We start from the raw sequence: 11,960 nt of genomic DNA, 5'->3' as shown, positions 1-11,960 counted from the left end.
GGGCTGGGGTCAGTTGGTTATATCTGGAGTACTTCTCCTGTCTTATCCAGTGTCCTGTGTGAATTTAAGTATGCTCTCTCTAATTCTCTCCTTCTCTCTTTCTTTCTCTCTCTCGGAGGACCTGAGCCCTATGACCATGCGTCAGGACTACCGGGCATGATGACTCCTTGCTGTCCCCAGTCCACCTGGCCTTGCTGCTGGTCCAGTTTCAACTGTTCTGCCTGCAGCTATGGAACCCTGACCTGTCCACCGGATGTGCTACCTGTCCCAGACCTGCTGTTTTCAACTCTCTAGAGACCGCAGGAGCGGTAGAGATACTCTTAATGATCGGCTATGAAAAGCCAACTGACATTTACTCCTGATTATTATTTGACCATGCTGGTCATTTATGAACATTTGAACATCTTGGCCATGTTCTGTTGTAATCTCCACTCGGCACAGCCAGAAGAGGACTGGCCACCCCTCATAGCCTGGTTCCTCTCTAGGTTTCTTACTAGATTTTGGCCTTTCTAGGGAGTTTTTCCTAGCCACCGTGCTTCTACACCTGCATTGCTTGCTGTTTGGGGTTTTAGGCTGGGTTTCTGTACAGCACTTCGAGATATTAGCTGATGTACGAAGGGCTATATAAAATAAACTTGATTTGATTTGAAAGGTGGATTTCTGAAGAGGAATGGAGGGGAAAGAGGAAGAAGAGGTCGAGTAGGAGTGACATTTTTGGAGAAAGTGGATTCTTGCCTTTTGGCGGATCCATTTGTGATTTCAGGATGGGGAGGAAAGGAGTTGGGTACAGTTGAATCAGTGAAGGTAACCTGTACTGGACTTGTGATATTTGTTTGTGTTTCTTCTGACCAGAGGGAGCTGGCGCATGAGCAATTGAAGTTGAAGATTCCTGGTGTTTGTGATGCCTGATGTTTGGTGCAACTCAGACCTGGTGGTGAGCGTGGTCCTTTGAGTTTTGGGTCAGAGTCTCTACCAGACAAAATCATGTCAGGATATATCAGTTATCCTGTTTGAGGTTTTGTGCCGAATCCACTGCACTGTTTCAGGTGCAACGTTTATGGTCATGTCGTAGCAGTTTGTAGGAGGGAAATTCCAAGATGTGGGAAGTGTGCAGGAGGGCATGGGATAGCGGATTGTGTAGTTTTGGTGGAGAAAGTTGTCTGTGTCAACTGTAGGGGTGCCCATGTTGCTGGGTGTCGGAAGTGTCCGGTGAGAGAGAGGCAGGTTGAGGTGGCTAGACTCAGAGTAGTGCAGAAGGTGTCGTATGCTGAGGCAGTGAAGAAAGTAAAGGTGAATGGGTCAAGGGTGAAGGATCCTGAGAGGATCCCTGTGAGTAGTAGATCTGTGCCAGCACAGAGGGATAGGCTAACGAGTGATATATGCTTCAGTAAGGTTGTCTTCTTTGCGTTCATAGCAATGGTTATCAACTGTATCACAGAAATGGAATGTAAATCACAGAAAATAGATGTTGTGGTGGCAGCTGCAGAGAAGTATTTGGGTATATGAGATTTGACTTCAGAAGAGTTACAGGGTGTGTTGAGTGGTGGTGTCCGGTCCTCCAAGACTGTTGGCATGGTGCAGGAGGAGATAGGGGCAAAGTAGTGGAATGGGGTAGTGGGTTTTTAATGACTATAGCGTTAGTCGAAGGGGGTTTATTTTATTTTTTTGTATCACAAAGTATAATGGATTTATATCATAGTCTAGTTGGGGGCGGTAATGTAACATATTGGATGCCAACCGCCGTTAAACTCCAAAGAAGAAGAAGAACCACCCCACCCCCTCGTAGTGACATAACGTGGTAGTATCTTCCAAAATGGCGTCCAAATATTATCAAGAGATGCAAGAGAGTTTTAGAAATAACAACAAAAGCAGGGAATTCCCTGCGCATAGCGCTAAAGTTCATTCAGTAGCATGGAGTTGCGACGGCAGGAGGTTGGCATCTGGGTCTTTTGATAAAACAGCAAGCGTATTTGTCTTGGAAAAAGACCGTTTGGTACGTTGCTAGCATGTTATAGACGCAAGCTAACATTGAATGAATTTACCACGCATGCTAGTGCAAGGCTCATAACACGACTCTCAAGTCTTATCTTGTAACATTCAGGCACACCAAATGATACACTCACTTTTATATCTAGCAGTTATCTATTAATTGGTTAACTATGATCAGATCGGGAAGAGCCTACTAACTAGCTTGATGCTATGTTATGTGCTGAACCAGCTAGCCTAGACAACTGACTAGTTAGTTACTATTTGTGGTAGCAACCTCCACCTTAGCACACAGCTAGCTATCTTGTTGATTGTTGTTTTTACCTATTTCAACCCCTTACAGGTGAAGGAGAACAACTACAGAGGCCACGGAGACAGTGTTGATCAGTTGTGTTGGCATCCTACCAACCCAGACGTGTTTGTCACTGCATCAGGGGACAAGACCATACGCATCTGGGACGTTAGAACAACGAAGTGCACGGCTACTGTCAACACTAAAGGTACCTTCCAATTAGAACAACAACGTGCACGGCTACTGTCAACACTAAAGGTGCCCTCCAGTTAGAACAACAAAGTGCACGGCTACTGTCAACACTAAAGTTACCTTCCAATTAGAACAACAAAGTGCACGGCTACTGTCAACACTAAAGGTACCTTCCAATTAGAACAACAACGTGCACGGCTACTGTCAACACTAAAGGTACCTTCCAATTAGAACAACAACGTGCACGGCTACTGTCAACACTAAAGGTACCTTCCAATTAGAACAACAACGTGCACGGCTACTGTCAACACGAAAGGTACCTTCCAATTAGAACAACAACGTGCACGGCTACTGTCAACACTAAAGGTACCTTCCAATTAGAACAACAACGTGCACGGCTACTGTCAACACGAAAGGTACCTTCCAATTAGAACAACAACGTGCACGGCTACTGTCAACACTAAAGTTACCTTCCAATTAGAACAACAACGTGCACGGCTACTGTCAACACTAAAGGTACCTTCCAATTAGAACAACAAAGTGCACGGCTACTGTCAACACTAAAGGTACCTTCCAATTAGAACAACAACGTGCACGGCTACTGTCAACACTAAAGGTACCTTCCAATTAGAACAACAAAGTGCACGGCTACTGTCAACACTAAAGGTGCCTTCCAATTAGAACAACAACGTGCACGGCTACTGTCAACACTAAAGTTACCTTCCAATTAGAACAACAAAGTGCACGGCTACTGTCAACACTAAAGGTACCTTCCAATTAGAACAACAACGTGCACGGCTACTGTCAACACTAAAGGTGCCTTCCAATTAGAACAACAAAGTGCACGGCTACTGTCAACACTAAAGGTACCTTCCAATTAGAACAACAAAGTGCACGGCTACTGTCAACACTAAAGGTACCTTCCAATTAGAACAACAAAGTGCACGGCTACTGTCAACACGAAAGGTACCTTCCAATTAGAACAACAACGTGCACGGCTACTGTCAACACTAAAGTTACCTTCCAATTAGAACAACAACGTGCACGGCTACTGTCAACACTAAAGGTACCTTCCAATTAGAACAACAAAGTGCACGGCTACTGTCAACACTAAAGGTACCTTCCAATTAGAACAACAACGTGCACGGCTACTGTCAACACTAAAGGTACCTTCCGATTAGAACAACGAATTGCACGGCTACTGTCAACACTAAAGGTGCCCTCCAATTAGAACAACAACGTGCACGGCTACTGTCAACACTAAAGGTACCTTCCAATTAGAACAACAACGTGCACGGCTACTGTCAACACTAAAGGTACCTTCCAATTAGAACAACAACGTGCACGGCTACTGTCAACACTAAAGGTGCCTTCCAATTAGAACAACAACGTGCACGGCTACTGTCAACACGAAAGGTACCTTCCAATTAGAACAACAACGTGCACGGCTACTGTCAACACTAAAGGTACCTTCCAATTAGAACAACAACGTGCACGGCTACTGTCAACACTAAAGGTGCCTTCCAATTAGAACAACAAAGTGCACGGCTACTGTCAACACTAAAGGTACCTTCCAATTAGAACAACAACGTGCACGGCTACTGTCAACACTAAAGGTACCTTCCAATTAGAACAACAAAGTGCACGGCTACTGTCAACACTAAAGGTGCCTTCCAATTAGAACAACAAAGTGCACGGCTACTGTCAACACTAAAGGTACCTTCCAATTAGAACAACAACGTGCACGGCTACTGTCAACACTAAAGTTACCTTCCAATTAGAACAACAACGTGCACGGCTACTGTCAACACTAAAGGTACCTTCCAATTAGAACAACAACGTGCACGGCTACTGTCAACACTAAAGTTAAACCCGTTTTGTACAGCGACGCAAGCGATACATCTGCTGTGTCTTAAGCCAAAAACAATACATTAGTATTGTACTGAAGTGCAAGACTTTACAGTACGTGTCATTTTTTTGGGCCATTTGTAATGTTCTGTTGCATTCATTCTGATCTGTGCCGACCAAAAGTGCTTGATCTACCTGCTATGTTTGTTTGCAGGGGAAAACATCAATATCTGCTGGAGTCCGGACGGCCAAACGATAGCCGTCGGGAACAAGGATGACGTGGTTACCTTCATCGACGTCAAATCACACCGGTCACGAGCTGAGGAGCAGTTTAAGTTTGAAGTCAACGAGATCTCATGGAATAATGACAACAACATGTTCTTTCTCACCAATGGAAACGGGTGCATCAACATCTTGAGGTAAGACCTTGGTCCCTTCCAAAGTAGCACCCTAGGTTATTCCCTATTTAGTGCACTACTTTTGGCTAGGACCCATATGGTGCTGGTATAAACCAGTGCACTACTTATGGAATAGGGTGTCATTTCCCCCACACTCCGTTACTCAAGTATTCACAATCCTGTCCAAACTAGAATGTGTAGCTTAAGTCCTGTGATGTAGCCTACGCCTATTGCTGCTGCACATGAACATGGAAATGACTTGAAGTAGTAGATAGGTTCATAATTAGCCTAAGTTACAGCTCCCTGACTTTGAAATGTTGTTTTCAGTTACCCTGAGTTGAAGCCCATCCAATCGATCAACGCTCACCCCTCCAATTGCATCTGCATCAAGTTTGACCCAACAGGGAAGTACTTTGCCACAGGAAGTGCAGATGCCCTGGTCAGTCTGTGGACCGTTGAAGAACTGGTCTGTGTTCGCTGTTTCTCCAGGTGAGTGAGTCTACATTGAAAACAGTCAATATGGACAGATATCTATCTACAACAAATCGTTCAAATCCCTTATCACCATCATCAGCTAACCCCAGTAGCCCATTAAGCACCCAAACAATGATCAGTATTTGTATCACTTGACACTCATTCTTTTGCAATGTATACATATGTTGAGTCTGATTGTCTTGTGTTTCAGGTTGGACTGGCCAGTGAGAACATTGAGTTTCAGCCATGATGGGAAGATGCTGGCTTCAGCCTCAGAAGACCACTTCATAGACATAGCAGAGGTTGAAACAGGTTAGTTGGAGGAGAAAAAAGTCAATACAACTTTTTTGTTGACACATAAGAAACACAATTAGCAAAAACACAAAATAGTTAAAAGAATTGAATTTGCAAGAATAATCCACTCACTCCCCGTGGACCACACGGCCTACAAAACAAGCCCACACAATGCCGCATAGTCCTTGGCAAGAATAAAGTCCTCATTAATTGGAGTTCATCATTCCTCAGTATCCTCTTCTTTGTTTTGTGTTTTTGCAGGAGAGAAGCTGTGGGAGGTCCAGTGTGAGTCTCCTACGTTCACAGTAGCCTGGCATCCTAAGAGACCGCTGCTGGCCTACGCATGTGATGACAAGGAAGGGAAGTACGACAACAATAGAGAGTCTGGCACAGTCAAACTGTTTGGATTACCTAATGATTCCTGAGTGGGGTAGTGATGCAGGCGCTGTCAAACTGTTTGCATTACCTAATGATTCCTGAGTGAGATCTAACATGCTGTATTTTGATTCACTCTTTAAACCAAGTTTCTATGGATAATTGGCCCTACTCTGTGGAGTCATGTTTCCTGTTCCTGTGCTGTAAGACTTCTTCTCTATATGTTCAATACAACATCCTTGTCTTTTGGTCCATTAAACATTGACAGAAGGGATGCCTGTTTAAATAGCTATATCATGTAAACTGATATTTCTCTTAAGTCGAATGCTCAACTTTCTTCTACTGTTTTTGTTTCTAGAAAGTGTGCCGTCTTAGATGTAAAATGAGCAGATGCTTACAGCGATTTTGCAAAGGGAAGAGGGTCGGTCTAGTGTTGTCTTTAAGGATTGGGATTAAACGAGATTTACTCTCCGTAGTGAGGAGAAACACTCAAACAGTTTTTCTCTTTACAACCACCAGATGGCACTGCATCCTAATTATGAACATTTGTTTCTGTACAGTTTCTCCAGTTTGCATTACACACAGTGCAGTACCATATTTTTGTTAACTTGAAATTGATTTTTTTAAATTAAAAGAACAGTCTTGTTTACTTATTTGTCTTGTTTGGACATATCAAGGTGTAAAACTGATACGGTGCAGGGTATGCCTTCTGTGTCTAGATTTTAGTGGGTTATTTCAGTAAGGTTTTTTATTTTTTTTATTTCACCTTTATTTAACCAGGTAGGCCAGTTGAGAACAAGTTCTCATTGACAACTGCGACCTGTCCAAGATAGAGCAAAGCAGTGCGACAAAAAACAACACAAGAGTTACACATAAACAAGCGTACAGTCAATAACACAATAGGTACTGTATCTCAGCCAGAAATTGGTGATTCATTGCAACCAATGGCATTAAGATGATGTGCAACTAAATTAATTTATGTAATGTATACAAGAAGTGAGGATATGTGAGCTTTTGGACTTGATATGGTAGACCTGCCTGCCCTCTGTAGCACAGCTCCCACACACCAACCACCACAAGACCATATTATGTTAAGTGTGTGAATATGACGCCCTGCCAACTAAGTACAGTATACAGTCAGGTCCAACATTATTGACACTCTTGATAAAGATGAGCAAAAAAGACTATAAAATCAATAATACAACGCTGAGCTATATTGCATGCAACAACAAAAAAATTGAAATGATTTTATACTAATACAGAGAAGGAAACTGAGATTTTGTTAAACAAGTAATACCTAAAAAAAAAAGTTTTTTAAAGATAGGGGTCAAGTATTTGTGTGCTTGGCCACAAGGCTCTATTTTTATGTCATCCAACAAATGCAAACGGCAGGCGTTTGGATTGGAACTGGTATGATGACATGAAAATAGAGCTCTTTGGCCATGCACACCAGTGGTGAGTTTGGTGTTGAAAAGAACCCCACACTTACTGTAAAATATGGTGTTGAAAAGAGGAATCGTATGTAGTAAAGAACCCCACACTTACTGTAAAATATGGTGTTGAAAAGAGGAATCGTATGTAGTAAAGAACCCCACACTTACTGTAAAATATGGTGTTGAAAAGAGGAATCGTATGTAGTAAAGAACCCCACACTTACTGTAAAATATGGTGTTGAAAAGAGGAATCGTATGTAGTAAAGAACCCCACACTTACTGTAAAATATGGTGATGAAAAGAGGAATCGTATGTAGTAAAGAACCCCACACTTACTGTAAAATATGGTGATGAAAAGAGGAATCGTATGTAGTAAAGAACCCCACACTTACTGTAAAATATGGTGTTGAAAAGAGGAATCGTATGTAGTAAAGAACCCCACACTTACTGTAAAATATGGTGTTGAAAAGAGGAATCGTATGTAGTAAAGAACCCCACACTTACTGTAAAATATGGTGATGAAAAGAGGAATCGTATGTAGTAAAGAACCCCACACTTACTGTAAAATATGGTAGTGGATCTTTTAACGTTATGGGGCTGTTTTTCTTCCACTGGTCCTGGGGCCCTTGTTGAGGTCAACGGCATCATGAACTTTACCCAGTACCAGGACATTTTAGCCAAAAACCTGGTTGCCTTTACCACGAGGCCTAAACTTGACCGCAAGTGGATCTTCCAGCTAGACAATAAGCCCAAGCACACATCAAAATCCACCAAGAAATGGTTTATTAACCATAAAACTAACATTTTGTAATGGCCATTTCGACCACCGGATACCCCAGGCTGTATCACATCCGGCCGTGATTGGGAGTCCCATAGGGCGGTGCACAATTGGCCCAGCGTCGTCCAGGTTTGGCCGGGGTAGGCCGTCATTGTAAATAACAATTTGTTCTTAACTGACTTGCCTAGATAAAGGTTACATTTAAATTAAATAAAAAAATTGTAAACCTGCGGTATGAATTATGGGGGAGTCCATGAGTGCAGGTAAAGGATATCAACAGTCTGGAAAGATTCTGTTTGGAGGAATAGTCTATTAACCCTTCTAATATGTTCTCCAATCTGATACAACTTTTTCCAAAAAAAGGCTCAGTCGGTATTGAAAACTATTGAAAGGTATTGACAGATATTAAAAGGTATTAACAGATATTAAAAGGTATTGACAGATATTAAAAGGTATTGACAGATATTGACAGATATTAAAAGGTATTGACAGATATTGACAGATATTAAAAGGTATTGACAGATATTGACAGATATTAAAAGGTATTGACAGATATTAAAAGGTACTGACAGGTATTGAAAGGTACTGACAGGTATTGAATGGTATTGAAAGGTACTGACAGGTATTGACAGGTATTAAAAGGTATTGACAGATATTAAAAGGTATTGGCAGATATTGAAAGGTATTGACAGGTATTAAAAGGTATTGACAGGTTTTGACATGAATTGACAGGTATTGACAGATGTTAAAAGGTATTAACAGATATTAAACGTATTGACAGGGATTGAAAGGTATTGACAGATATTGAAAGGTATTGACAGGTATTAAAAGGTATTGACAGATATGAAAAGGTATTGGCAGATATTGAAAGGTATTGACAGATATTAAAAGGTATTGGCAGATATTAAAAGGTATTGGCAGGTATTGATAAAAAGTTTTATTATTGAAACTCTTTTTTTCCCAGTTGTATAAAATAATATACTTTTTTGGAATATAGTGTATTTTGGCACAAGCTATAGCTCAGTATTTATATTTATTTCATACAGTCTTTTTTCCTCATCTTTAGCAAGAGTGCTAATCCTTTTGGATCTGACTGTACATGGCTGGAAGTGTTTCATATGAATGTATGTAATGTGCACGTATGTTTGCAGTCATGTCATAGTGAATATACGACAAAGTGGTTAATATATAAGTGATTAACTTATAGCTTCCAACTAAGCACTTATCATGATGAGTGATTATTGTGTAAGACAACAGCTTATGTAGCGTGTCTCTGTGGCCTGCTGCCATAGCTGAGGAGGAGGTGGGAGAGCACACAGTTTGGATGGAAGCACAGCCTGTTTTTTCATACGGTTCTAAGAACACCAGGATGCTTCCAGAATGGAACTGTTCCTTGTGTCTGATAACAAAGGAGAAGGTGAGCAATGGGTTGGAAAGAAAACAGTTGTCTTGAGATTGGGTCTGTGTGAGGTCAGTCACACTCCCTCTCGGGAATCACCCTATGTGACTAGAGATTAGACATGGTGTCCATTCCTCGTTCATCTTCCCAGCGAGAGTCGTCTCGGTGCCCAGATCAGGAAACTCCTGACTGGGCTGGTGACAGCTGTCCTCTCCCATCTCTGGTGCTTCTGAGCAGCGGGCTCCAGGATGTCTCACTTTGCAGCTTCCTATTCGTAGCAGGGATGGAACAGGCTTCCCCTGACCACTCCCTAATTTCATTTCATTTGGGGTATCCTGTTTCTGTTTTTTTCTTTTCTTCAAAACAACAAAGGATCTAAAATCTGCAGATCACAACATTGTTAGCTACTGTATGTTTCTCTCTCTCCTTCCTGTCATTAACAAATGCACAGTTTTCATATTGTACTTCCACTGTAAGAAACTGTTTTGCATTGTCAGCCATCATCAATCATATGTTAAAACATTACTATTGTTATTTAGTGGGCTGGGCTTAAGGGGAAAAACTGCTCCAAACCAATTTGATGTGAAATCCCTTTTAGAGGACAACATGGTTGATGTCTTTCAGTTGTTCCTCTAGGTAAATCACCATGCCACAAAAAAAAATCATTGTTGTAATGAAGCATTAATCTGTTTGAACGATGAGCTAAGATTACAGAGCATGACATCTGAATATATATTGATCTACCATCTGCTACTCCGATGTCCTTTTGAAAAACATGTTGAATTAATAACGTCTGATCAACATTGTATTGGTTTCATTATTTAGTTACAGTACACTTCATATTCGTTTTTGCAGAGAGTATTAGAAGTGAAATTCTGTAAGATAACTAGAAACCCGTACAAAGCCCACATAACGGTTTGATAAACGACTTTACAAAATGTGAGACTTGTCTTTTATATACATGGATGTTGTGATCTCAAGCTGTTTGTTAAAGAGGAGCTGCCAGTGTAAATCAAAGCTGTATATCATTCCCTCAAGGTCCTATCTTATGGCTGATGAACATGGCCAGGTCCAGACTTCTAATTGTCACTAGCAAGGTCAGCAGGAAAGGCTCGCTATTTCCATGTCAGCATGATGGCCATAGATATGAAGGCTGATCAGTCTATTGTGAGACGGTGCTACCAGTCATGGAGAATATATGTGTGTGTGTGTGTGTTGACAGTGAAGGGTGATAGTAATTAGACCCCCCCCCCCCTGTCCATTTGCTGCCGTCCAAATGAGTTACTCTCTGAATCTATAAAGGGTCAGTTCTCCATTCCAGATGGATTGGCACTGCGTTGGTTCTTTCTTTGATTTCTGGACTTTGTCATCACGAGCTCCTTTCATTTCAAGGTTTTATCAAATGTCATGTTTTCACTTAGATAGCAGTCAAAATGCTTGATTTCGCCTTAGCATAAAATATACTGAACAAAAATATAACATGCAACAATTTCAACGATTTAACTGAGTTACAGTTCATATGAGTAAATTCGTCAATTTTAATAAATATATTAGTCCCTGATCTATGGATTTCACATGACTGTGCAGGGGCGCAGCCATGGGTGGGCCTGCTAGGGCATAGGCCCGGCCATTTGGGAGCCAGGCCCACCCACTCACAATGAGTTTTTCCCCACAAAAGGGCTTTATTACAGACAGAAATGCTTCTCAGTTTCATCAGCTGTCTGGTTGGCTGGTCTCAGACGATCCCGCAGGTGAAGAAGCCGGATGTAGAGGTCCTGGGCTGGCGTGGTTACATGTGGTCTGTGGTTGTGAGGCCGGTTGGATGTACTGCCAAATTCTCTAAAACAACGTTGGAGGCGGCTTATGGTAGAGAAATGAACATTCAGTTCTCTGGCAACAGCTCTGGTGGACATTCCTGCAGTCAGCATGCCAATTGCACCCTCCCGCAAAACTTGAGAGATCTGTGGCATTGTGTTGTGTGACAAAACTACACATTTTAGAGAGGCCTTTTATTGTCCCCAGCACAAGGTGCACCTGTGCAATGATCATGCTGTTAAATCAGCTTCTTGATATGCCACACCTGTCAGGTGGATGTATTATCTTGGCAAAGGAGAAATGCTCTCTAACAGGGATGTAAACAAATTTGTACACAACATTTGAGAGAAATAAGCTTTTTGTGCATATGGAACATTTCTGGTATCTTTTATTTCAGCTCATGAAACATGGGACCAACACTTTACATGTTGCATTTATATTTTTGTTCAGTAAATTTGAGGAAACAGTAAAAAGCAGAGACAATTGTCAGTCACACTACTATCAATTGCTAGCTCAAACATGACCCTCCCACCGTATTTTACCACAACCCATTGGGCTGGGGTCTATTCCATTTACATTCTAGTCAATTCAGGAACTGAAATTCCAATTATAATGATCCTCAATGCTTTTCAATTACAGTGCCTTCAGAAAGTGTCTATACCCCTTGACTTATTCC

The 11,960-nt window shown here is 41.6% G+C and overlaps 1 protein-coding gene across 1 annotated transcript; it reads left to right on the top strand.

Moving 5' to 3' along the window:
* Window positions 1-1,796: 1,796 nt before the first annotated feature.
* Window positions 1,797-6,508, top strand: thoc3 (THO complex 3). Its single transcript, XM_039011882.1, has 6 exons — window positions 1,797-1,993; window positions 2,330-2,486; window positions 4,533-4,737; window positions 5,044-5,205; window positions 5,402-5,502; window positions 5,746-6,508. Exons 1-6 carry the CDS (start codon window positions 1,814-1,816, stop codon window positions 5,907-5,909), a joined length of 969 nt encoding a protein of 322 aa, XP_038867810.1. The 5' UTR covers window positions 1,797-1,813; the 3' UTR covers window positions 5,910-6,508.
* Window positions 6,509-11,960: the final 5,452 nt, after the last annotated feature.

Source organism: Salvelinus namaycush, chromosome 17 (assembly GCF_016432855.1).
Source record: "Salvelinus namaycush isolate Seneca chromosome 17, SaNama_1.0, whole genome shotgun sequence".
NCBI lineage: Eukaryota > Metazoa > Chordata > Actinopteri > Salmoniformes > Salmonidae > Salvelinus > Salvelinus namaycush.
The sequence above is the reverse complement of the archived record's forward strand: the minus strand, read 5'-3'. Positions and strand labels throughout refer to the sequence as shown.

Excerpts from the sequence above, each read along its gene's own strand:
- thoc3 (XM_039011882.1), top strand. The coding sequence starts at position 1,814 with ATGGCGTCCAAATATTATCAAGAGATGCAAGAGAGTTTTAGAAATAAC. Across the intron at positions 1,994-2,329 it reads TCTTGGAAAAAGACCGTTTG|GTGAAGGAGAACAACTACAG; the intron begins GTACGTTGCTAG and ends AACCCCTTACAG. Across the intron at positions 2,487-4,532 it reads GGCTACTGTCAACACTAAAG|GGGAAAACATCAATATCTGC; the intron begins GTACCTTCCAAT and ends GTTTGTTTGCAG.